At 44.2% G+C, this 27,914-nt stretch overlaps 1 protein-coding gene across 2 annotated transcripts; it reads right to left on the reverse strand.

Moving 5' to 3' along the window:
- Positions 1-6,761: 6,761 nt before the first annotated feature.
- On the reverse strand, positions 6,762-27,724 carry LOC133370340 (guanylate-binding protein 1-like). Of its 2 annotated transcripts, none has more exons than XM_061596520.1 (11): positions 27,207-27,724; positions 25,959-26,149; positions 23,710-23,837; positions 23,370-23,479; positions 21,840-22,036; positions 19,725-19,958; positions 18,735-19,015; positions 16,355-16,567; positions 14,684-14,786; positions 12,194-12,387; positions 6,762-10,108 (listed from the first exon to the last, which is right to left on the reverse strand). In XM_061596520.1, the coding sequence occupies exons 2-11, from the start codon at positions 26,134-26,136 to the stop codon at positions 9,983-9,985; spliced, it is 1,764 nt and encodes a 587-aa protein (XP_061452504.1). In that variant the 5' UTR covers positions 26,137-26,149; positions 27,207-27,724; the 3' UTR covers positions 6,762-9,982. The 2 variants fall into 2 exon arrangements, with proteins under 2 accessions (XP_061452504.1, XP_061452505.1); XM_061596521.1 differs by having other exon boundaries at positions 25,959-26,193.
- Between the last annotated feature and the right edge of the window lie 190 nt (positions 27,725-27,914).

Consider the following 27,914-nt stretch of genomic DNA (forward strand, 5'->3'; position numbering starts at 1 on the left):
GGCGAATTGCATTCATACACCCCTCTCTATCCTCCATCCAGACAATCAAGAGGCATTATCAGAGTTCAAGGACGCTCTCCAGCCAGACAAAAAAAACTCAAAATGGGTGCAAGGCAGGGCCAGTGATGGTGTTGGTCTGGGGAGAATCCTGAGGGCCATATTCATCCCCTGGGCCTGAATCGTCCTGCCCCTAATCTAATGAGACCCTCCCATGAGGCCTTTAAGTGCGGCATTGGCAGCTGGATGCTGGAGTGTGACGTTAAAGACAGGGTGCAAGCGATTTCCCCCAACCCCTTTATTTGCTTCGTTTATTGATCATAAATATTTTTATACTACCCTTCCCAAGGTATGATTATCTGGAATATGATCCCAGGAATCATATTCCCAGGGATGTTTTCCAAGAGGATAAAAAACAACAACTGAAACATAAATACAGAAGAAAGCTAAAAGCCACAAAATTATACAAGTAGCTTAAAATAATAGTATTAAAACAGCATCTGAGAAGAGCTCACAAGAGTAATGTTAAAAGATCTGTGCTTGGAACTGAAAGGACAATAACTGGGGATGGGTAGGGGTGGCTGTATCCCAAAGCCAGGTGAGGCAGCCTAAGAAGAGCCCTGCTAAATCAGGCCAAAGGTCCATTTAGTCCAGCATACACTTTCCTGTGGTAGTTAAGAGAGATGCTTCCACAAGTTTACAATTAGGGCTTGAAGGCAACAACTCTTGCACATTGTTTGTCTTCCAGCAACTGATATTTACAGGTACACTGCATCTGACCATGGAGGTTTTATTTAGCTATCATAGTTAAGAGCAGGCTGATAAACCCATTAATTTGACTAAGTCCCTTTTAAAGCCATCTGTGCCTCACACTTTGTGAGAGCTAGATTTGACAGGAAAATCTGCAACAGTCCAAGCTGAGTAGACAGAAAAAAGTAACCTTTCGACCCCAATTAGTTGTGACCACAAGACTTTCTCAAGGGGAAATTGCTTCACAAATAGGCAAGGCAGTTGTGTCTGGTTGCCCAATTGTCATATTTTGTTCTGAGAAGTCCCTTGCCTTAGTTTTAAGACGTATAACACTTGAGGGTTAATATTAACCCTAGGATTAACTTTATTTTGTACTAAAGACGCAGTTTTACCTCCATTATCTATTTGCACCATCCATGGTAAGGGCTCAATGCCAGCTGCGAACACCATATTTTATATTCACATTGAGGGGAAGGATCAATCACACAGCTTCCTAATGGCCATACCCTCTAATTTAACATTTTCACTCCCTTTGGTTACCTGGCAACCGAACATGCTCAAGTTTGTCCTATCAGTTAGTTTCATATAAAAACAACAACACAGAAGTGTGATTATATGTGTTTGCACTGGTACAATACAGCTGAAATACAAATCTTTGACCAGTGTTACGCTTTTGTGCATAAGTGGGATACGGTTATCCCTGGATATAAACTATATCGGAAGGACAGGGAAGGACGTATTGGTGGCGGAGTCGCTCTATACGTGAAAGAAGGCATTGAATCCAGCAAGCGCGAAACCCCAAAAGAGGCAGACTCCTCCACAGAATCATTGTGGGTGGTGATACCATGCCCCAGGAGGGATTTAATACTGGGAACAATCTATCGTCCCCCTGATCAAAATGCTCAGGGAGACCTTGCGATGAGATATGAAACTGAGGAAGCATCCAAACTAGGAAATGTGGTAGTAATGGGTGACTTCAACTACCCGGACATAGACTGGCCGCATATGTGTTCCAGTCATGACAAAGAAGCAAAGTTTCTAGATATTCTAAATGACTATTCCCTAGACCAGTTGGTCATGGAACCGACCAGAGGGACGGCAACCCTGGACTTAATCCTCAGTGGGGACCGGGATCTGGTGCGAGATGTAAGTGTTGTTGAACCGATTGGGAGCAGTGACCACAGTGCTATTAAATTAAACATACATGTAACTGGCCAATTGCCAAGAAAATCCAACACGGTCACAATTGACTTCAAAAGAGGAAACTTCACAAAAATGAGGGGATTGGTAAAAAGAAAGCTGAAAAACAAAGTCTAGAGGGTCACATCACTCGAAAATGCTTGGAAGTTGTTTAAAAACACTATATTAGAAGCTCAACTGGAGTGCATACCGCAGATCAGAAAAGGTACCGCCAGGGCCAAGAAGATGCCAGCATGGTTAACGAGCAAAGTCAAGGAAGCTCTTAGAGGCAAAAAGTCTTCCTTCAGAAAATGGAAGTCTTGTCCGAATGAAGAAAATAAAAAAGAACATAAGCTCTGGCAAAAGAAATGCAAGAAGACAATAAGGGATGCTAAAAAAGATTTTGAGGAGCACATTGCTAAGAACATAAAAACCAACAACAAAAAATTCTATAAATACATTCAAAGCAGGAGACCATCTAGGGAGACAATTGGACCCTTGGATGATAAGGGAGTCAAAGGTGTACTAAAGAACGATAAGGAGATTGCAGAGAAGCTAAATGAATTCTTCGCATCTGTCTTCACAGTGGAAGATATAGGGCAGATCCCTGAACCTGAACTAACATTTGCAGGAAGGGATTCTGAGGAACTGAGACAAATAGTGGTAACGAGAGAGGAAGTTCTAAGCTTAATGGACAGTATAAAAACTGACAAATCACCGGGCCCGGATGGCATCCACCCGACAGTTCTCAAAGAACTCAAATGTGAAATTGCTGATCTGCTAACTAAAATATGTAACTTGTCCCTCGGGTCCTCCTCCGTGCCTGAGGACTGGAAAGTGGCAAATGTAACGCCAATCTTCAAAAAGGGATCCAGAGGGGATCCCGGAAATTACAGGCCAGTTAGCTTAACTTCTGTCCCTGGAAAACTGGTAGAAAGTATTATTAAAGCTAGATTAACTAAGCACATAGAAGAACAAGCCTTGCTGAAGCAGAGCCAGCATGGCTTCTGCAAGGGAAAGTCCTGTCTCAGTAACCTATTAGAATTCTTTGAGAGTGTCAACAAGCATATAGATAGAGGTGATCCAGTGGACATAGTGTACTTAGACTTTCAAAAAGCGTTTGACAAGGTACCTCACCAAAGGCTTCTGAGGAAGCTTAGCAGTCATGGAATAAGAGGAGAGGTCCTCTTGTGGATAAGGAATTGGTTAAGAAGCAGAAAGCAGAGAGTAGGAATAAATGGACAGTTCTCCCAATGGAGGGCTGTAGAAAGTGGAGTCCCTCAAGGATCGGTATTGGGACCTGTACTTTTCAACTTGTTCATTAATGACCTAGAATTAGGAGTGAGCAGTGAAGTGGCCAAGTTTGCTGACAACACTAAATTGTTCAGGGTTGTTAAAACAAAGAAGGATTGCGAAGAGCTCCAAAAAGACCTCTCCAAACTGAGTGAATGGGCGGAAAAATGGCAAATGCAATTCAATATAAACAAGTGTAAAATTATGCATATTGGAGCAAAAAAATCTGAATTTCACATATACGCTCATGGGGTCTGAACTGGCGGTGACCGACCAGGAGAGAGACCTCGGGGTTGTAGTGGACAGCACGATGAAAATGTCGACCCAGTGTGCGGCAGCTGTGAAAAAGGCAAATTCCATGCTAGCGATAATTAGGAAAGGTATTGAAAATAAAACAGCCAATATCATAATGCCGTTGTATAAATCTATGGTGCGGCCGCATTTGGAATACTGTGTACAGTTCTGGTCGCCTCATCTCAAAAAGGATATTATAGAGTTGGAAAAGGTTCAGAAGAGGGCAACCAGCATGATCAAGGGGATGGAGCGACTCCCTTACGAGGAAAGGTTGCAGCATTTGGGGCTTTTTAGTTTAGAGAAAAGGCGGGTCAGAGGAGACATGATAGAAGTGTATAAAATTATGCATGGCATTGAGAAAGTGGATAGAGAAAAGTTCTTCTCCCTCTCTCATAATACTAGAACTCGTGGACATTCAAAGAAGCTGAATGTTGGAAGATTCAGGACAGACAAAAGGAAGTACTTCTTTACTCAGTGCATAGTTAAACTATGGAATTTGCTCCCACAAGATGCAGTAATGGCCACCAGCTTGGACGGCTTTAAAAGAAGATTAGACAAATTCATGGAGGACAGGGCTATCAATGGCTACTAGCCATGATGGCTGTGCTCTGCCACCCTAGTCAGAGGCAGCATGCTTCTGAAAACCAGTTGCCGGTCTCCTCAGGAGGGGAGAGTGTTCTTGCACTCGGGTCCTGCTTGCGGGCTTCCCCCAGGCACCTGGTTGGCCACTGTGAGAACAGGATGCTGGACTAGATGGGCCACTGGCCTGATCCAGCAGGCTCTTCTTATGTTCTTATGGCTCTTCTTATGTTAAGTCAGGGGGAAAAGAAAAATAAGGCACTGTTTGCAGCAACATAAAAAAGACTTGTAGAACAGGGGAGAGCAGTTGGAAGTTGTTTGTCAGCCCACAGGAAATAAAATGAAAAAAGGAGGAGGAAGGAGTGAATGTGGAGAGCGGGACAATTTGACATACACCCTAAAAGCATCTGAGCAAATCATCTGCAAGTACTAGGATATGGAGTGCAGACATTTTTTCCCCTTCCCTTTTCCTATTATCAGAGGATTGGGTTGGTACGGATTTACAGGGGGGAAACTACATGATAGCTTCTGTTTGCCAGTAACGTCATGTGAACCACGCAAATTAAAAGGGGATGTGAATAGCACCAAACACACTAAACCACAAGGTAGATGAGCCCATAATCTTGGAAAAGAATGACTTTTCCCCCTTCCATGTATCAGCTCCAGTTGCCACCTGACGGGCTTTGCAGCTGCCTCTGAATCCTCTGAATTGCTTTTATGTGTTTTTATGCAGCTGTTTTATTGGTTTCAGGTTGTACCTTTGTTTGAATGACTTTTTTTGTTTTTAGACTACATGGCTTAGAAATTTTTGAAATATTGGATTGCATCCAACTAAATTCTCAGAATAAACCCATTTAATGAAAGTTAGTCATGTCTGTTAACTTCAGTGTGTCGACTGTCAGTAGGATTAGCACTGAATACAGCCCATCAAGTGGTTCATAAATGCTTTTAAATAAAATAAACAATAATGCCTACCATATTCTAATTTTATATTATATTTGTGGGGTGCACATGTGCTCCTTTGAATACTAATATTTCCACAGATTAACTGGGGGCGCTTTTGGTGGTGATGGGGATGCAGCTACTCCGCTGAGACTGTACAAAGCAGATATAAGGAGGTGGCAGGAAATAACTACAAATCACATTCCTTATAATTTGTCTCTAGAAGTGACAGCTTTGCAGCTTTGACTAATGTACACCATTTTGCAAGCAATTCCCCCCTAATATAGGCATTTTTGTAAATACTGTTGAGTTGGGGAACTGCATCACAAAATTCTGGTAAGTGAGAATTTCAAAGGGTGGCTGTGTTTTTGGTTCTCATATTGTTCAGGAAAGTGTAAATTTAATAACTTCACCTTTAAATGCAAACTGAGTGGAGTATCTCCTCCATCTCTACCTGGAGGTGCCAGGGATTGAACCTACGGCCTTCTCCATGCAAGGCAGATGCTCTACCAGAGAGCTACTGCTCTTCCCCTGAAGGCTGTATGCCAGTACTAGGTGGAGCCAGAAGCAAAAGTGGGTGGAACAATGACTGTAAACATTTACCCAGAGCTTGGAAAAGTTACTTTTTTGAACTACAACTCCCATCAGCCCCAGCCACCATGGCCACTGGATTGGGCTGATGGGAGTTGTAGTTCAAAAAAGTAACTTTTCCAAGCTCTGCATTTACCTTTGTACAATAGGCTAGTATCTACACAGGCACATGCACACTCCTTTTCTATCCTCCATCCAGACAAGCAAGAGGCGGGAGACTGAGCCTTAGCTAGATTAGCAGGAGTGACATGGCTGTAAAGCACAGGAGCTCCACAAAAACACCATGCTACCAGATCCCATTTTGTTTGACAGTTTCCCCACACTTCTAGAGTTGGGGGTGGGGGCAAAACATTTAGGGACCAGAGGCAGAAAGTCCAGACCGCAATAATCTAGTATAACTTCCCCCTTGTTGCACCTTGGACAGTTTCTTGAAAGTTCGGACTAGAACTCAGAGAGGATTCACTGCCCCACTGACACTGGAGCCACCAGCCTCCACTGGCTATACTGAAGTTCAGTCTTCTCAAGTCCAAAACTATTTCGGGACTATACTGCCTCCCAAAAATGTATATGTTAAACACTGAAGTGATGGCACTAGCCGAAGCAACCAAAGATTGAAATTATTTAGTCATTTCTGAAAAACACATTTCCTTACCATTATTACTATCCCACTTGTTCTCAGAACAAATCAAATGCTATAATTCTGTTTACGCTTCACCGGCAGCAAGTCCTCATGTGGGATGTAGGCTGCGATCCAATACATATTTACCTGGGAGTAAGTCTCATTGAGCCCAAAAGGAGCTTACTTCTGAGTAGACATGTACTGGATTGCAGCCTTACACAGTGGGCCTTGCTTGTGAAAAAACATGCATAAGGAGGATCTTGGAACACAACTGGGAGGTTAGGTGAGGGAGACTGTCATTCGCCATCACCATGGAATGTGCTGAGATTACTGAACTCTTTCTCTCCTTCCCTTGGCAAGAGTGTTGATCACCTGACTGCCTGGAATGGAGTAGAATAACTATGTTAGTAGTATAATGGCTCTCTAAAAATTTTTTAAAAGTAAACTGAAGAGACTAGAAAAGGAGGAAAGCAGGAGCACTCTGAGTTGCATGTTTTTATTAAAACAAAACCCTGAAACACGCACAGTCATTGCATATATCCTTATAATTCTCATTCCAGTCATTCTCATAACAAGTCTCAGGCTGCAGTCCTCTCTGCACACTCTCCTGGGAGCACGTCCCAAAGAATCTCCACAAGGCTTACTTTCTGAGTAAACATGCAGAGGACCCCCATTCTGGCCAAGGTGGGAGTTCAGTTCAAAGACAGACAGCGGCCCCAAAGCAGAAACTGGCAAGTACAGCTGAGCTGAGCTTACAGGACCTGCTTTCCTCTTTCCCTAGTTGATAATGCTGATCACCCATTGGGGGCAAAGGGTTACCTGGAATGGGGGTGGGTGGGTTGGAGAGAGATTCTGAGATCCCAGCAGCAGCTACACTTACCCATCTTTGGATGGGGGGGGCAGTCTTTTATGTACAGCACCAGGGGTCAAATGTTAGGGATTCCTCCACTGTAGCAGCTTCTTCCATGTGGATTGGGCAGAGGCAACTCCATCACAAGGCAAGTTGACTGTGATTGTTGTTAAGGGGGTAGCATGGGAGAAAGGCCGTAGGCATAGCTCAATGGTAGAGGTCCCAGGTTTAATCCCCGGAATCTCCAGGTAAGGCTAGAAACATCCCATGTGCGAAACCCTATGCAGCTGCTGCCTTTCAGTAGAGGTAATAGGCCAACGGTCTGGGAGTTGGTATAAGGCAGCTTTCCTATGTTATTCCCATGAGATGGATCTGACCATCAAGAAATTCTCCCACGCAAGCCACACTGAAATGGAGTTACACAAGAGTACAGTTAATTTTAGAGGGGGGCGGAGTTGTGCAGGAGAATTTCCCAGTGGTGTGTTACCAGTGGGAATGAGGGAGATGGCCATTTGAGTTTCCCGCCTCATCTCAAATACCAAATGCCTTGGGTTGGCTCTGCCAGGGGGAGACATACAACTGTGTAGAGCAGTTTGATAAGTAAAAATGAAATGGATTGCCTTCAAGTCAATTCTGACTTATGGCGACCCTACGAATAGGGTTTTCGTGGTAAGTGGTATTCAGAGGTGGTTTGCCATTGCCTTCCTCTGAGGCTGAGAGGCAGTGACTGGCCCAGGGTCACCCAGTGAGCTCCATGACTGTGTAGGGATTCGAACCTTGGTCTCCCAGGTTGTAGTCCAACACCTTAACCACTACACCACACTGATAGATAGGGGAAACTAATGAGCCACCTGACCAAGCAAGGATTCAAAGCTAGGCTCCTCTCCCTATCCAAACCTAATAAGCTAAGTGATGCAACCTGCTGATTTAAAATTATTTCAAGTCAAAGAGGCTTGAGCCCAGCTATGGGGAACCTCTGGCTCTCCAGATGTTGCTGAACTAGAGCTCCCATCATCCTTGGCCATTGGTCATGCTTGCTGGGGCTGATGGGAGTGGTAGTTCCTCAACATCTGGAGGGCCAAAAGTTCTCCACACCTGCTTTAGCCCCTCTTCCCTGGTCTACCATTATTATTTTGTTTTATATAAATACAATCAATCTCAAAATGCAGTAGTTTTTATTAAGCACACACTCATAGGCCCACTGTAAACACCCATTACATACTGATTTAGTTAACACTGATACAGGTAATTGTTCAGAACAGTCAGTCAATACAAGGACCGTGACATCCACACCATACTTTTAAAGCATTCTTATAACACTTTAATAGTCAATGGCTTCCTACAGAGAATCCTGGGAACCATAGTTTGTTAAGGTGCTGGAAACTATAGCTCTGTGAGGGGTCTCTTAATGACTCCCAGCACCTGAGATAAAAGTACACACATTCTAAACTATGGGAGTGGGATGCGGGCAATTGCCTCTACTACCCATTCCCTAAAACTCATCTCTCTGAGGTTCAGGGAATAGCAGAGATTTGAAGCTTATTGATTTTTTATTTTTTTTATTTATTATTTGATTTATATCCCGCCCTTCCTCCTAGCGGGAGTCTAGGTTAGTTCCCCCACATCTAAACCAAACAAACTTTCCACACAGTGAACTTGCCTTCAAATCATTTCAAGCTTAAAACTTGGGGCTGGATCCAAACTTAGGCAGCAGCCCTAGCCATGTCTACTCAAAAGTAAGTCCTATTAAATTCAGTGGGGTTAAATTTGCAGTCTTAAGAATAAATGCATTGAAATCAAGTTAATCAAACTAAGTCCTGTTGATTTCAGTGTGTCTACTCTAAACATAACTAAGGCTGCAATCCTAGCCCCACTTATCTGGGAGTAAGGCTGGCTGAGAAATTTGATTCACTTTGCATTTAAAGGCGAACCTTCTCACTTTTCAAAACAGTACAGTAGGGCCCCGCTTTACGGCGTTCTGCTTGAAGGCGTTCCGCTGATGCGGCGGCTTTCATTTACAATTTTAAAGGTATTTTTTGCTCTTTTGCAACGTTTTGTGCCGTTTTCGCGTCATTTTCGCGCGCCGCAGCCCATTATAGTGAATGGGGTTCCGCTTTACGGCGATTTCTGCTTTACGGCAGGGGTCCGGAACGGAACCCGCCGTATAAGCGGGGCCCGCCTGTACATGAACTGAAACAGACATCCTTCGAAACGTGCAGTTCTCCAAATTTTGCAATGCAGTTCTCCAGCCAAGTGTTGTGTACAAAAACGTTTGCAAAACTGTATACTGGGGTAAAGTATGCATAAAAATGCATATATTTGTGAAAACAGCATACAAATGCATTATATCACAGAAAATTGCTTGCAAAAATGGATATATTGTTAGGAGAAACTTGCACTAAAATGTTGATGAATTTTCTTGAGGACTTTTTTTTTAATTGCAGATTGTAGTGGAAATGTGCGAACTGAATTTAAGATTGGAAAAATGAGAAAGTTGGAGAACTGAAATTGACAGATTTGTTCTTCCTTGCCTGGGGATTAAGTCCCCCAGTAACTACAACTGGACTTACTTTCCAGTAGACTTGGTTAGGACTGCACTGTAAGTCTGGATCCAACATTCTTTACCTTTACACACGTCTCCATTCTGCGGCCTATCCCAGATTTTTTTTGGGGGGGAGGGGGTTGCACATTCCATCTTAAGATGCAGTGATTTCTATTGTGTACACAAATACAGACACATCACAAGCACCTATTAAAACTGGTCTTGTTACAAAGTAGATCTCCCTTCATTTCTCCATCCCATCTGTGCTCTATCCACAGCCCTGAGACCAGGCCAGGATTTCTCATTTGTTCATCCAGCCCAACAGGGTCCTTGAGAGATAACATCCTCAACAGATCACACATCCAGAACCTCCACTTCTCCGTTGATTCATCTGAGACCGCAAGTGCTGGATTTCAGCCTGAAGCCTTGAGACTTCCTGATGGAACCCTTCTTTCTGAAAGCTTCTCTGCTCCTGGTAGAGATATGGAGAGATCCAGAACAAAGTTAGTAGCCATTAATTGTGAAGGGTGAGGGAAGAAGGAATGAGTGCAGAGGATCACAAAAGAGTTGGAACTAGGGATGGTGGAGAAATTCAATTCAGTTTGCATTTAAAACCAAATCTGCCAAATTTGTACTTTCCGAAACAATATGCAAACTGAAACACAGCCATCCTTCAAAGTTTGCACTTATCTGAATTTTGTGGTGCAGTTCTCCAACCAATGTTTACAAAAATGCATATATTGGGGGAAGCATGCATAAAAGTAATTCATAATTGAAAATAACATACAATGCATTATATTAGGAGAAATTGCTTGCAAAAATGTGTACATTAGTTCACACACAAAAATTTGTTTTATTAATAGAGATTCGCACTAAAATACTAGGTAATTTTCATGAGAATTGCTGCAGAAATGTGAAGAAATAAATTTAAAATTGGAAAAATGAGAAGCAGAGAGAACTGAAATCAACATATCCTCCCACACATAGCTGGAACTGAGCTATAGCAGAATCCAGCAACCCTCTAGGACTGCCACCTCTCAGCTGATCCCAGGATCCTGAAAGTTTTCAAGGTAGGAACCAATAGGTGTTTCCTCTAATGCCTGCAAAGCAGGAATGGGGGAATCTTTTTCAGCATGAGGGTCTCACTCTGTCAGGATGTATGGTTAGGATTCTGATGTTTCCGAGAATGAGCTAGGAGAGGGGGGCAGTTGGGCTGAGTCGTCTGGAGGGGAGGAGGAGGCTTCCCAGATAGAAGGGGAAAACCTTGAACAGGCAACAGACTCGTTTCTCACGCACTCCCTCCCTAGGAATGTGAAGCAGTTACAGACAGAGGGGGAGGAGGAGGGAGACCAAGGCCCTCCGGCTGCAGAGAAGGGTAGAGAGAAATCGCCTGAAGTGTTGGGCCAACCCCCCCCCACTCCCTACCATCCTTTCTGAATCAGAAGGGGAGGAGGTAGCCGCCCCCCCATCGCCCCGCACCCGAAGACAGTTAAAAAGGCGCCAAAGAAAAGAGGAGGGAAGGGGCGTAGATGTGGGCAATTTGAGGTGGAGCGAGAGAATTCGCTCCCGAAAGCCCCCTTGATAAGGGACAGGGAATGTTTGATACTCTGTTCTATCAACTCTCTTCCATGTTGCGGGTTTTGGTTCATGTTAAGAGTTCATGAGGCGGAGAAGCCTATGTCTGGAAATTACTCTAATAAAAACTGATTTGCTTTCATCAAGTGATTCTGTTCTTGAGTCCCAACCCGGGCACGACACACTCCCTTCTGATCACTCTTCCTGGGAGCACAGGCCAGTGATGGGTGTGGCCAGAGGAAAAAGTGGGCGGAGCAATTAATGTAAATTTTACCCTTGTGCACTAGGCTAATTTCTACACACACTCCGTATTCCAGACAGGCAACAATTCTCAAGGGGACTGAAAAGCATGGCCAAAAGGGGGTGTGGCCTGGGGAGAGGGGTATGGCCTAACTAGAGTCCCTAGGGTCATATGGAGAGTCTGTGGAGAGATGCATTTGGTCCCTGGACCTGAGATTCCTTACCCCTGCTGTAAAGAACCAATAACCCAAAATGTCCCAGAAGGCAGATTAATTCATGGAAGTTACACAACTTTTGCAAATGTCTATTCATACTTTGCCCCACTGCCAAACAAGTGAAGCAAATTGTATGGAGACTGTGGGCGCTTCCAGGCCATCTCTATGTGGATTCAACCACACAGTGGCAAAGTGAGGTTGTGCAATTGATCCTTTTTTGGAGCTCCAGCACAACAAAGCAGCTTTTCCAAAAGATCAGACTTTTTGTGACAAGGAAAGTGATGGGGGAAAATGCCCTTGAAAGTGTGTGATACTTGCTTGACACAAGGATATCTAATCTCTCCTCAAACAAATCAGGATGAATGCTCAATAAACAGGTCACATTATGGAAGCGTTCAAAAGGCCCACTTCTTTGTGTGCACTTGCCATTGCTGATCACAGGACCTATGGATAAGGTAGTGTGTGCAATGAAACCTTGTTTTTTTTTAAGCAAAGCAAAAGATATAGGGACAGAGAAGGGCTGTTACCTGGAGCTTTTGGTTCAGCACTTGCTCCTGCTTAGCCAGGAGGTTCCTTCTGTCTTCATCCATCTTGGCCAATAACTGGCGCATGTGCTCCTCGTAGCGCCGCTCATTTTCCTGGACCATCTGCTGAGTCTCCTCTTGCATTTTCTTTTGCAGCTCAGCTTCCCTTGCAGAGGCCTCAGCCAGGGCTTTCTCCACTAAAGATGGAGGGGGGGAGGAACAAGAACAGGAGGAATGTAACCTCATGTCAGTGGTGTTTTTCTGAGTCCTAGAACAGGATTGGGGAATTTGTGGCTTTCCAGATATTGTTGGTCTCCAACATGGGCAATAGGGATGGATGGGAGCAACATCTGGGCTGCTTTTACACTGCACTTTATTCCATTATTCTGACAATTTCTTACCTGGTAATTGGCACTTTATATTTGATTTTTCACATGATGTACAAGCTAGTTCTAGAATTCTAGTGGAATATAGTGCAAGTTTAGCATTAATTTTCGTGATAAATAATATCAGAAATAATCCATTTGCATGCCTGGGAACCCAGAAAATCACAGGAGTTTCTCACTAGCTGCAGCTGCTCACACAACAGGCATCCCAGCATGCAGTGCGTTCCCATCCTTTAAGAACATAAGAACATAAGAAGAGCCTGCTGGATCAGGCCAGTGGCCCATCTAGTCCAGCATCCTGCTCTCACAGTGGCCAACCAGGTGCCTGGGGGAAGTGGTGTGTGGTTTTTTGTTTTTGCCTGACGAAAATTGTACCGGTTTTCCGGTGTAGGTGCAGATAGCAGCAGCCTTTCACACAGACACACCCCTGTGTCTGCACGACTAAAATAATTTTTAAAAAGCCAGGTGCTAAAGGGAGAGGGCTTGCATGGTGATGGAATGAAATCTTAGACCTCCCACACAGTGGGGAACTACAGTGTGCATGTGTATAAAGGGTGAGGGATGAAAACAAGACATTCATTGCAGCTGTGTGGAATACAGTTGCACAAAATGCCACTATATTGGCTAAAAAAGCTACTGCATTGTAAAAGGGATTTTAGAACTTGGGACAGAAGCACTAACATTTAAGACTGTTAAACTAACACAATAAGCCCCATGTCTGAAAGCAGCCTCAGAGGCCTATAGGTTCCCCATTCCCTGTCTTGGAAGGAGCATTGTTCTTTAGACAGGCCTGTAATTCTTCAAGTGGGCAGATGCAGGTCAGGGCTTCTGCACGATTAATAGCTGAGTGGAAGAGGGAACTTTAGAAGGTGTAGCTTGTCATACAAGCTATACATCTTAAAATGCCCTCTTCTAATAAGAACATAAGAAGAGGCTGCTGGATCAGGCCAGTGGTCCTTCTAGTCCAGCATCTTGTTCTCACAATGGCCAACCAGATGCCCTTTATGGGAAGCCCTCAAGCACGACCTGGGTGCAAATGCACTCTCCCCATCTGTGGTTTCCAGCAACTGGTTTTTAGAAGGATATTGCCTCTGACCATGAAGGTTTCCAGCTGTCCCTCCTACTGGGCTGTTCTCCATCTGAAAGCGGGTTCTGCAGAACTATTACAGGTGCAGGAGCCCCGGCCCTCTTTTGCATCTCAAGGGGGTGAAGCCTTGCAATTTTCCCCTTTTACCAGGAGCAGCACCTCCTCTCAGATGGCGAACAGCTCAATAGGAGGCACAGCTGGGGGAGTTTAGGACAGTTGTACTGAAAGGTGGCCCAGCCCAAATGGCAGCCCTGCCAACTGCCTGTGGTGGAACAATTGAAGAGGCAACAGGCTACTTGGGAAAATGCTGGAGACAGCAAGACAGGCTGCTTCAACACCACCTCCTGGGGCAATGGAAATCTGTTCTGCTCCACCATCTCTCTCTCTCTCTCTCTCTCTCTCACGCACATATGTAAATAGATAAACCTCAGTGAGTTCTATCCAGTTGGTCCTACTCAGAGTAGAACCATTCATTGAAGTTAATAGACATGACTAAGTTAGATTCCTTAATTCCAACAGGCCTACTTTGCATACGACTAACATTTTGTGTCATTTATTTATTTATTACATTTATATCCCGCCTTCCTTTCATCATAGAACCCAAGGGGGCATACAAGTGGTTCCCAGGCGGTCTCCCATCCAGGCACTGACCAGCCCCAGACCTGCTTAGCTTCAGCAAGGTGGTGGCCTCATCTACCTTCAGACCATATAGAAGTCATTATTTACTATGTCATCAGCTATGATGCCCATTTGGGGCCAGTATGTCTGCAAGACAAACAAAGCCCACCGAAGAGAGGTTAGGAACATAGGAAGCTGCCTTCTACTGAGTCACACCATTGGTCCATCTAGCTCAGTATTATCTACACTGACTGGCAGCGGCTGTCCAGGATTTCAGGCAGGATTTTCACCTAGCCCTATTTGGAGATGCCAGGGATTGAACCTGGGACCTTCTGCATGCAACGCAGGTGCTCTGCCACTGAGCTACAGCCCTTCCCCTAACATCATGTCCATAGACTTCACCTTCAACCTCCTTCTGTTTGTCTGTGAGGGTCAGGTCGGCCTGTAGAATGGAGTGGGCTGCTGTCTCCTTGGATTTCAGGAAGTCTTGCAGGGCATTGGAAGCCTGAAGAGAGATAGAGTGAGGTGGCTCACTTGACTTTTATAATTCCTTTCCAAGTTCCAAGAAAGAAGGGCTCTGGGCACTTCCAGATAGGTGTTTATTATGTGGCTGTTGCGAAAAACTCGCATGGCCCCACAATAGTCATCCACACCGTACATTTAAAGCACATGACTTTCCCCAAAGAACCCTGGGAACTGTAGTTTAACCCTCGCAAGAGCTACAGTTCCCAGCACCCTTAACAAACTATAGCTCTTAGGACTTGGGGCGAGGGCGGGTATTACCATCAGGTTGTTGTTTAAAGGTGCCAGTCATGATATATGCTATAGAGCCTCTCTCATCAGAAGGAACTGTATCCCAATAGCTTGTTATTTCATAGACCCCAAATATGGGGCTCATCCCTTTCAGGCTTCTCCCCGTATTACATAGGGTCACAGGGGAGGCCATGTGCTTGAATTTTATTTATTTATTTATTTATTTAAACATTTTATATCCCGCCCTAGTTCTTAGAATTCAGAGCGGCAAACAAATAAGACAATGTCTAATACAAAACAATATACAATTAAAAGATAAAATTAAGAAAATCAATAATACAATAGTTATAACAATTTAAATGTTAACATTAAAAGCTTGAAGAAACAAAAATGTTTTTAACTGATGGAGAAAGACTGTGAGTGAGGAGGAACATCAGATCTCTGGTGGCAGGTTATTCCATAAGATGGGAGCTATGCACGAAAAAGCTTTGTTCCTAGTATTGGAGCGGCGGATTATAAAGGTAGATGGAATGATAAGAGAATGTTCGAAGGGTACTCTTGTCGGTCGTTGAGATTTAAATTCCAGAATACGATTTGATAGATATATTGGTGCTAATCCATGTAGGGCCTTGAAAGCTAATACCAAAATTTTAAACTGGTGTCGAAATAAAATCGGTAGCCAATGAAGTTGATAAAGAAGAGGTGTAGTATGCATTTGTGGACCAGCTCCGGTCAGAATTGTCTTTCAAATATATGGTGTGGATTTGTCCAATGTCGCCACCGTAAGAATACCAGCCCATATCCTCCCCCCCTTTAATCTGGATTTACCCTTTCTAGGGGAAATCTGGTAAAAAAAAATCCTGTTGTCAATGACTTGCTTGCCATATCTGAATGACCTGTTTGCAGTATTAAGCCCCCATCTGGAAGCACCCTCTGTTAAAAAAAAAAACCCATATCCAGGGGTTTCTTATTTATTTTATTTATTTAACAAAAATTATATACCACTTGATTGTAAAAAAAACCCCTCAAAGCGGTTTACAAGAAACCTTAAAAATATCAAAAAATCTGTTAAAGCAGGTAATTAAAAACATTTAAGAGACAATTAAAACTGCAGTAAACTGAAAAGAGATTAAAATACATCAACACCTATGCGTCTGGATAGGCTTTCCTAAAAAGAAATGCTTTAAGCAGGCACCAAAAAGAATACAGCAAAGGCGCCACCTGATGTCAACAGACAGGGAGTTCCAAAGTGTGTGTGCTGTAGGTGCAAGAGCAGGATCTCACTTTAGCTGAAGAAGTCAAGGTTTCTGGGCAACATACCATTACTCCTTTCTCAGACACCAGGTGATAATTCTCCACTATTTGCTGCTGGTCATTGAGGAACCGCTGATAGCCCCCAGGCACTGCGTATTCCCCATTGCTGATCTTCTCCTCCACATCCTGGAACAGCTCCATGAGCACAGCCAGGCAGCGATCCGATGATGCCTGCTCATTACGAGAGCACAACTCTAGAAGCTTAACTTGCAGCTGGCTCTGGGGGAGAGAAGTGGGCAGGGTCAGGCCATACACTCCCAAATGGAGAAAGGTCCTATATTCCCTGTTCCAGCAGTTCTCAAACTCCAAACCTCTTTGCTAGTCCAGCTGAACAAGGTGGCTTAGACTCAGAGCACAGCTGCAGGCAAACAGATCTCTGCTGCCAGTTTTGCTGGTTGATCCTAAACTCAGGAAACAATGAAACTACCAATCTTTCTAACCTGGGCCCAGATATGAACTGTAAAAATGATTTTCAAACTGTTTTCCAGGCAATCCTGGTGTTCCTTAGAAACTCAATGAGGTGATCCTCAATGAAGTCATTGTGCGAATTAGTTTAGTACTGGGGACCACTTTAAGGTTTACTAGAGTTCATTTCCTTTTCAATTATATTTCAGTATTGTGGGAGTCATCATATGGTCAATGCAAATGAGTCTAGCCCCAAAAAGGCTGGCTCTGCAACTTGGGAAATAAAAATCACCACCAGCTATCTTACAATGCACTCAGGGCCCTGCTGTACTTTCCACATTTGTATGCGCAGCCTCCTACAGAAAGCAACATCCAGATTTGTATTTGGATATTATCTGGTCAGCATACACTGAACACTATGCCTAGAGAATGTTGTTCTCTTTTGGGCTCAGACCTAGCTCTAGCTACCCTCTCAAGATTTTGCCCTGTAAGGTATTCATGAATAGGAATGGGGGCAAACTTTGGTTTTGTTTGCATTTCAATGAGGAACTACCTAATTTGCACGTATGGAGTCAATACATGAAGCAAAACTTAATTAGCTTTTGAAATTCAAGCTTCTCCAGATTTTGCAATGCAGTTCTCCAGCCAAACAATGTGCATAAAAATGTTTATATTAGGGGAAAGAGTACATAGAAATGCAAACATTAATGACAGTAACATACGAAATGCAGTAGAAGGGAAAACCGCTTGCAAAATGTGTACATTAGTCAAAACTGCATACAAAAACATGCATTCCAGGATAAATTCACACTAAAATGCTGATGAACTTTCATGAGAACTAAAAAGAAAATCACAAAATGCTGCAGAAATGTGGAAAATTGAATTTAAGATTAGAAAAGTGAGAAACTGAGAGAAACCAAAATTGACGGATTTGTCCATCCCTATCAATGAGTACTATTGTATCCAGATTTGAACCCCCTCCGTTCCTTCTCCCCCACCTGCCCATCTCACTGTCTTAAACAAAAGAAAAAAATCAATAGAAATATTTATTTTTTAAAAAGGAGCAGATCACTAATGGCTGACAAGCTTCCATAACATACTGCTTAACAATCATTGTTCATTTTCCCCTGGAACTCCAAGCCACAGAAGAACATTCAGTGTGGTCCAGGATGCACTCTCCATTTACTCAGGCCGACAATGAGGTCCAAAGGGTCTGAATAGCATTCTGTGCACACCAAGTGGCACTTTAAAACAGGGATAACCAACATGCTGCCTTTCAGATGTTATTAAGATCTGTCAATTTCAGTTCTCCACATTTCTGCAGCAATTTTTGAAAAAAATCCTCATGAAAATTATTTGACATTTTAGTGTGAATTTCTCCTATTAAACACATATTTGTAGGCAGTTCTGACTAATGTAGATATTTTTGCAAGCTTTTCTTTGTATGTCATTCTCACTAATATATTCATTTTTATGCACATTTTCTCCTAATACATGGATTTTTGTAAACATTGTTTGGTTGGAGAATCATAGAATAGTAGAGTTGGAAGGGGCCTATAAGGCCATCAAGTCCAACCCGTTTTTGCATTGCAAAATTCAAATAAGTGCAAATTTTGAAAGATGGCTATGTTTTGGTTCTAATATAGTTTTGGAAAGTGTGAATTTGATAAATGCTGCTTTAAATGCAAACTGAATCAAATTTCTCCCTCGTCCCTGGTTGCAGTCTAGTTCCCACCAGCCCCAGCCAGCATTGGTGAGGGTCAGGAATGATGGGAACTGGAGTCCACAGCATCTGGAAGGCACCACATTGGCTATCCCGGCCTTAGAACACGCTCCAGAATCTGCTGGAACACACAGGCGTTCTGCAGCACATGCATGCCAATTTGGAAAGGGCTCTCTGAAAACAGAAACTTGGAAAACCACTGGCCTAGATGGAGGAGGACGTACATCCCATTCCCACTAAAGATATATAATGCAGTACCCCCAGTTCTCTCTGATACTCTTGATCCTCATCCTTGAAGGCGCGGGCCAGGAACACTTGAATGGCCTCTTCCTCACAACGAGCGTGCACTTGCAGCACCTCTGCGATATCCTCCGCAGGCAGCGTCGAAAGAAGATCCACCATGTCCTCGTAGCGCTTAAGAGCATCATTCACGGCAGCCTGGTTCTCGATCTGAGCCAACGCCACCACTGCATTCTCAATGCAAGGCACGCCCCCACTGCGGATGGCATCCACATAAGTCTCCGCCAGGCTCCCCAGTGCTGCAAAGGGGAGAGGAGAATGGCAGCTTACTTGTGGGTTTTTTTAAATGGCTTTCTGTCCTGCCGCATCCTGAGAGCTTGGGAAGGCAACAGATCTGAAATCAAATTCTGATACAAGTCACATATTTATTTAAAAAATTAACATCAGAATCATCCCAAAAGAAGTAGGATCTAAACTCTGGTCTGTTGTACTAAAAATAAAAAAAATCCTCTGCATACTTATTTGAGAGTCTCACCATCAAAGCCAATAGGGCTTACTTCTGAGTAGAACCGAATTGGGACTGGAGATTCTAATCTGAGGTAGCCATGGTGAAAAATAAAGCAGGGCGATCTTTATTCAGGACTAGTTAATCCATAGCAGTTTTGTCTTTGGTTCAGCTCACCGTCAGTTCTGGTCCCACCCCCTACCAGCATGGCCCCCTTGACAGATTACCCCCCAAGAGGATGAGGCCAAGTTGCCCATCCTTGGCCTGAAGTGTCCCTCTAGTGCAGGGGTGGGGATCCTTTTTGGCTCCATGGGCCAGATCCTTATGAGGGCTGGCTTTGCAGGCCACATTTCAGAACTGGGCAGGATCACCCACTTGTCAATCACCTGCTCTCACAATGATGTCAAATGATTTTGTGCTTTGAAGTCCAGAAGTCAAGACTTCAAAGCACCTCACAGGCAGCGAGGCACTCTTTCATTACATTTTCGACTGCTTCCACTCACTTGTCCCAGTCACCACATGCCCTCCCTGGATCACTTTGGCCTGGGCATTCTCATAAATGTATTGGGAGAAACAGCACGCCTGGTTTATGAACTCAGGGTTCAGCTTCGATTCAGGCAAGTCCTCCAAGTGTTCTAAGTCTCGCCGCGAGGCTGGGCACTCAAACACAAAGCACTTGCGGCTGGGAAAATACCGCCGTAGGAATTTCTTTGGAAGATCTTGCTGTTCAGAGGCATCTAAGAAAGAATCAAATGCACATATGCACTAGATCAAATTTATTAATCCACATTGACAGATCCATCAAACCCTGTATCGTCACTAGGGTTGGGCATTTGAGCAGTCAAAAAATGGTTGGTCATCAACTGATTAATCAAATATTGACCAGAACATAGTTAAATAATTGTCAACTTATATTTAAAGCATTAACATTATTAGAAAATACTTGAATTGAATACACATGCACATCTGTGCTGGCTGGGCTGACAGGACTTTTAGTCCAAAACATGTGAAAGGCACCAGGTTGGGGAAGGCTGCTTCATGGGATCATCCGCTTACAAGGGGACCACCATCAAAGAATTCATCTACCCTCCAAACATCTTAAAGAGTTCTTGAATTAATCTTTTCCTATCTGTTGAAGCTATCATTGCTAGGAAATTTTAATGTTTAGAAATTAACTTTTTTTAAAAAAAAAATCTGTATTCTAGAGATTATTCCTGTTTCAAAGTATTTTTACCTTCACAAGATCCATTGAACAAACACTAATTATTGCAATTTGCCTCTTCTTCCAGTGATGCTGTCTCACATAAAGCCTCAGACACTACATTATTTTCTATGAAAATTCAGTATCTTGGAGTGGGGATCATATCAGGAACCAACAGCTATGCTGTGAGCAATTCCACATACACACCAATCTAGACAATCTGTGATTATACTTCTCGGTGCTACCTTTCCCTGAACTATTCACATGAGCCCTGCAACAAATTGTCACAGCGTGGAGCTTTCAGGTCAGAATTCAAGCAACTCCATTCCATCCCCCCACCTATTCGGTTCTCCATTCCATTTACCCAACAGTCAGTCAGCATGCCACAGCCAATGAGCATGCTCAGTCCTCACTGGGCTGTTTCGAGGGTTCTCTCCCCTTTAGCTTTTTCCCCCTTCAGATTTTTTGTGTTTCTACAAACCTCATAATTCACCCAAACTTGTTAACACTTCCCTCTTGTGTATAGGTGGTATCTTTTTGATACATAAGCAATGGCACTCTCCCCCTGAAGACTGGAATGTGTATATATGACGTGTGAGAGCTGCAACAAGATGTTGTAGTGTGGAGTGCTCCAATTCAGATTCCTCCATTCTATTTCACCTCTCGCCCCTGATTCCCACACAGATAAACTGCATTCTCTGGCCACTAGGTATCCTCAATCTCTATTGGGCTGGCTTTTTTATAGGGGAGAGGAAGAGAGTCCCTAATTTTTTTCTGTCGCAAATACTGGGGCTCCCATAAGCCTGCTGATACCCCCCCTTGGGCATGGATGGTAACAGTTAGGCTACATAAGTATCTGTACTTGGAAAATTCCGATTACTACTGCTATATTTGATACTGGCCCTACCCACTGAAGGTGCCATCCCTAACCTCTCAAGCGACAGTTTACCCCGACACTGCCCATGTAGCAGGGACTATACTACTCCTGTTCACATCAGTGTCCCCCCCACACCTTCTCACATGAACCACTTCACTGCTGATGTTATTACTGAATTAAGCTACTGTTGTCTGACAGGGCAGGTGCAAATATACTCCAAGGGTGTGTGTACACCATACCTTTAAAGCACAATTAAAGCACATGACTTCCCCCAAATAATTCTGAGAACTGTAGTTTGTTAAGGATGCTGTGAGGGGTAAACTACAGTTCCCAGGATTCTTTGGAGGAAGCTGTGTGCTTTAAATGTTTGCCTAAGTGACCAAAAATTGCTTCTCTCTCTTTCTGGTCCCGATCTGAGCAAGACACATTCTCAAGCCTCCCTGATGTCTTGGATTCAGCCCACATCTTTCTAGGCCTCTGGTTCAAAAGCAACAAGGCCCAGTTCATCCCAGCTGGGATCTCACCAGCTCCCCACAGCACCTTTCCTCATCTTCAAGGCGTTCTCCAGATATTCGTCCTCGGAGATATGGTGTCCATCCTTCAATGCCAGTTGCAGTGTGAAATCACGCACAATCCAGATGAAGTTTGGGAAGAACCAGACAAAGTCATCAGGAATCTCATCTGTCTGCCTGGCTGAAGCCTTCACCTTGATAAGCTCAGTCAATTCAGACACATAGCTGGAAACTGGGTTAAGGAAACGAAGGCACCTTTCCCCCCAGCAAGGGGCAATAACCTCTCAACAGTTCCCCATTTGTCAGGGGAGTCCGTAATTGCAATTCAGTGTTTTGTGTCTGTGTTATCTATACCATAGACATAAACTGGTATAATTTGCCTGCTGTTTACAATTGTCGTTGGAGGCCTAGCTCTGTGTCCCTTTGCCTTCAGAGGTACAATCGGTTTGGACACAGGACAGGACCTTTTCAGTAATGGCACCAAGGCTGTAGAATGCTCTCCCATGCGAAGCTCGGCTGGCTCCCTCTCATCCTAGTCCCAATTTAAATATGGAGTAAAGTTACATTCTAGGACGTTCATATTCTGGATTTACTGACTGCTCTTGCACCTTTTCTTACCATACTAAATTCCACAATTGTTCCTTTGTGTGTTATTTTAGAATATGCTTACAGATCAAAACCCAGAATCTCCATTCTTTTTTCTCTTTGATCATCTTTCCTACATCCAATTTTTCATTGTCCCTATCTTTCTGGAATGGATTTTAACTTATTGCAATTTTATGTAAAGTACTCTGGGTATCTGTTGGCAGGGAAGAGATTATACAAAGAGAACTATTATTTACAAATCTATTCATCCATCCAACAGCCTTTCCTAATGATTATTTATTAAATTTATATCCTGCCCTTCTTCCCAAAGGAGCCCAGGGCAACAAACAAGAGATAAAAAAATAAAAACAAAACAGATGTGGCCTGGGAAAGGTCTCTACTTAAAAGACTTGTTGGAAGAAGAAAGTCTTCAGTAGGCACTGAAAAGACAAGAGAGAAGGCTCTGAATATTTAATGGGAGGGAATTTCAATGGGTAGGTGCCACCACACTAAAAGCCCGATTCCTATATTGTGCTGAACTGACTTAAGAATTAAGATGGTATCTACAGGTGGCCCTCACCTGCACAGCACAGTGATTGGTTGGGAATATAAGAAATGAAACAATCTTTCAGGTATCCTAGTCTTGAGGTGTATAGGGCTTTATAAATCAAAATTTGGACTTAGCTCAGCAGCTAATTGGCAGCCAGTTCCATACAGCCCCATAAACTCTAATCCTCCAAATACCCTCTACAAAGTATTGCTTCATTCTGAGAAGTCTGATGTCCCTTCATTGGTCCTTCATTTGAAGGCATTTGGATCTCACGTAAAGGATTCCCTGCCCCCCCCCATTTTATGATGTTGGACCCACCACTGTCACACCTGCCAAGGGCCTGATGGGGCAGGGTGGCATTAGGATCGCCTCAAGTTTCAGTAACCCCTGGTTCTGCCCGCAAGCATCCTTACAAAAAGATACTGCAGATTCCCCAAAGCATAATGGTCAATGGTGTGCATGCTGTTGTAGACAAAGGTGCTGCTTAGCAGGAGGGAGAGGGCGAATATCCACGTGTCGTTCTTTGTGTTGCTCTGTGAAGAAGGAAGGTCAGCACAAATCTCTGGTGCAACAAGACACTAGAAATGCACCTAGGTCTCCAGTCTAGGGGGAAACTCTGTCCCAGGGTCCCTGCCTGTTCCCACTGCACCCTGGGGTGCCTCCTGCCACCTGGGAAGTGGGCTGGATCTCTATGGTTCTCTTGCAGGCAAAGGCTTCGTGGTGACCATTCCTGGCCACCATACTCTGCCTGCCCTGAACTCACCTTCTCGACATCACCCAGCCCTTCTGTGTCCAACAGCACCAGGGTGTGGTCAGGCTTTTGAGGATGTGGACGACACCACATCCATATGCCCTTGGTGGTTGCTTGCACTGTAGCACCCAGAGAGAAACCTGTAGGGAGCAGTGTAGGAAAGGAAAGGATTCAGCTCTGCAATTTTTCAAAAATTGCCAATAAAAACATAAAATTCCTGACTTGGTAGTAAATCAGTGTGCCTTGGGCATTGTGCATATCAAATCTCAGGTTTCTGGGTGATGTGAAATTGCCTTAACCGTTTGGGGTACATATTAGCGCTTTTTAAGAGCAGTCCACCACACACAGGCCTCATCTGCACTATACATTTAAAGCAGTACCACTTTAAACAGTCATGGCTTCTCCCAAACAATCCTGAGAACTGTAGTTTGTTAAGGGTGCTGACAGTTGTAAGAAGACCCCTCCACGGCTTGGGCCCTGTCTATTTGTCCGATCGGTTGTCCTTTTATGAACCTTCCCGTCCCTTGAGGTCATCTGATGACTTCCTTCTTGGGATCCCCTCTGCTACAGAAGTTCATTTCTCTAGGACCAGAGATAGGGCGTTCTCTGTCATCGCCCCTAGACTCTGGAACGCTTTACCTTTGGAGATATGATCCGCCTCTTCGCTTTTTGCATTTCACCGCCTGGTTAAGACGTTTTTATTTTGGGTTGCGTTTAAATTGAATACGGAATAAGATTTTTTAACTTGACTGTTTTTGATAGTAAGTATAAGTTTATTGACTGTAACTTTTTAGTATACTAATTATTTATAGAGATTGTAAATTGCATTGTGTTTTATTTTCCTATGTTTTTTATTGTCAGATTGTTCACCGCTCTGAGTTTCCTGGAAAATAGAGCGGGTTAGAAATGTTTTAAATAAATAAAAAAAATATTCCCCTCGCCGAGCTACAGTTCCCAGAACAGTTTAACAATCAATCTATCTTCCAGGGGAACTCTGGCAGTTGAAGAGGAAACCATAATTGTTTAAAGTGGTATAACACTGCTTTAAATGAATAGCATATATGGGGCCATATAGACAAAGACATGCCCATGCCTCCTGGCCCCACAGCTGACCACATATCCCCTGCAAGCCCTGCCCTTGATGTCCACATACATTGAGAGCATAGGCACTCCATGGCATCAGGACTCCAGATAGCAGAGGTACCCAACTAGTGTAGGACACACGAGTACCGGTTCACAGATAGTTAGCTCATTTGCAGAATTCGTTTTATAAATGGATAGCCTGACCACCGTGACTGATGCACCGGTAACCTCAAGACTCAATTATTGCAATGTGCTCTATGCAGGGTTACCCTTGGGCCTGATCTGGAAGCTACAGCTGGTGCAAAATACTGCGGCTAGGCTGCTGAAGGGGGAAACTATTGCCAGTACATCACTCCAGTGCTTAAAAGCTTGTGCTGGCTGCCCATAGGTTCCCAGACCAAATTCAAGTTTCTTATACAGGTATTAATTTACAAGGCCCTTAACAATTTGGGTCCAGGATACCTCAAGGAACACCTGAACCCTGCCTGATCACTGAGGTTTTTTTGGGAGTCACTGTTAGTGGTCCCCCATGGCTTGGGCGCACAACTTGTATCCACCAGAAGCCATGCGTTCAGTATTGTGGGTCCAAATCTATGGATCAGGCAGTTCCCCTCCCTGTTAAACTTCCACCATTCTGCAGTAAACCATTTTATTTCCACAGGCACTTTAAGCACATTTTCTGATTTATGGTTATTTTTAACTGATTTTGTTGTATCTTTTTGAAGCATTTTTGTACACCGCTAATAAACTACAGTACTGTGGTATATAAATTTATGAAATAAAATACATAATCAGTAAATAGTATATTTGAGGAATACAGAGATAAGAGTCAAGAGAAGAGGCATTTCTCCCATTCTGATTATGTATATGTCTGTCTGTCTATCTATGCAAAGCAATTATACAGGCCGGTTCTATTAGGCAGAATGAAGCGGTTGCCTCAGGCAGCAGATTTTGGGTATCACAAATAAACAGCAATTTCTGCTATTCACTTTATTTCTGCTGTATTTTTGCTGCCAGGGAAGAGGATCTTGTAGGATCTTCTACCTCAAGTACCAAAATAACTTGACTAGCCTTGATCAATTTAACTTGGAGAGGTGGGGGGGGCATCATTTGCTGTTCCTTTTCAGGCAGCAGAATATCTTGGGCCAGCCCTGCAAATGTATCTCTTGCACTCTTACCTCCTTTGTCCTTCCCTGCCAGCTTGTTCATGAGGTAAGACTTGCCGGTACGGTACAGCCCCACAATAGCCACCACCACCACTGGCTGCTGGATGCTTTGCAGGATCCTCAGGGCTCTTTTGTTGACATGCAGCTTGTCACCAGGCTTGTTTTCAATCAGGCACATCGGCGCATCCATGCTTGGCTGAGTTCTGGGTGAGACAGACCAAGAAAGAGACCGCAGACAGTGAGGAACCTGTGGGGATTGAAAGTCAAGTGTAGGAAGGAGGACACCATCAGGTTCCATAGTCATGACCTTCCTGCCAAAAATGTTTAGGGTAACAGTCTGGGTAGCTGGAAGGTGGGGTGTCTGCAAGGTTAATGCAGCCCATTTCCATGCTGGACATTTACTTTGAAATAGTCAGTAGTGAAAAAAGTCAGATTTTCTGAGCTCTCCAAAGAAAAATAATAGTAGCTGAATAAGGGAAACATGAGAGGGAGCTGTTTTGTTCACAATGTCGTATAGATAAACACCCCTCAAAGCAAATCTGGATGAATGTAAGATGAATGCTCACTGTCACATAATTGTCCTTAAGCAAATCAGAAAAGGTGCTCAATAAAGACAGGATATAATCTAAGCTCCCCATAAGATTTGTGCACACAAATCAGGATGAACATTCAATACATAGGTTGCCTGGAGGGGCCCTTGCCCAGTTATGTGTTTATTAGGAGAAACTCACACTAAAATGCTAGGAAATTTTCATGAAGATTAAAAAGTAATAATCACAAATTGCTGCAGAAATGTGGAGAACTGAATTTAAGGTTGGAAAAATTAGAAACTGAGAGACCTGAAACTGACAGATCTTTCCATCCCTCACACCCACAGACTGGCAGAGTCTCTAGGAATCTCTCCCACATTCCTCCCTGAAGATGCCCAGGATTGAACTTGGGACCTTTTGTGTTCAAGACACCTGCTTCACCACTGAGCCAATCAAGTCAGACCCATCAATGGGTCTACTCTTGAGTACGATATCTGAGTTATAAGTGACAACAAAGTCTTAACAACAACATGACGACAGCGTTGGACACCAGCCACTAGTTTCAGCGGGAAACCGTGCAGGGTAAAAGCTCCCCCTCCCCTAAGTAACTCCTATGCGCATGCGCGCGCACAGGGACACCCACCCCTCCTCTACCTGTCGCTCGACGGGCCCGTTACATGCCCTGCTCTCGGAAGGGGGGGGAGAAAGAGGGGGAAGCCGGCACCCAAACCTGATCCTGGTGGGGCGACGATCCGGCGCTCACGCAGGCACGTTCGGGTGGGAAACCAGCGCAGCGGAGCTGGCGGACTCTTCCTTAAAAGGCAGGAAAACAACCAGTCCCTGGAAGGAGCCGCTGCGTCCCGACGGGAGGCGCCCAGGAGGAAGGAAAAGTCCCCGCCGCCGCCGGTGCACTTTCATTTTCGCTCTGCTGCTGGGTTGGGTATTTTGAGCAGGGATCCTCTGTGCTCGTCTCACGCTTCCCGGAATGGGTCGGTCGGCTCCATAGGAGCGGGCGGGGAGCGGTGAAGTGGAAATCCCCGCCTTTGAAACCGGCTGCCTTGTCGTCCTCTCTGCACTTCCACAATGGTGGGGAATTCCAGCACAGCGTTACTGAGTCGTTAACCTTTGTGGCTCAATGGTCCTGGTTTCCGTCGCTCTCTGCCCCCACCCGACCGACTATCTTTCACACGTTCCCGTTAGAACTGAAGAACGGGGGAAGGGGAAGGGGGAGAGAGAGAGATTTGTCAAAGGATATTGATCCTGTGTGTCGCTTAATATCGATTTGGCTTTCCCTTGCTTTTTCCCAGGGCTGGGGAGGGAAGGATCCAATATGATTCAGAGGAGGAGGAGAAGGGGAGGGGGAGGGAAGGGGTGCTGGGTAGGCACCCTTTCAAGCCCTTGTTGAAGTTGCCTCCACCATCTATGAGCCCATGTAGGA

Source organism: Rhineura floridana, chromosome 15 (assembly GCF_030035675.1).
Source record: "Rhineura floridana isolate rRhiFlo1 chromosome 15, rRhiFlo1.hap2, whole genome shotgun sequence".
In the NCBI taxonomy this organism is placed as follows: Eukaryota; Metazoa; Chordata; class Lepidosauria; order Squamata; family Rhineuridae; genus Rhineura; species Rhineura floridana.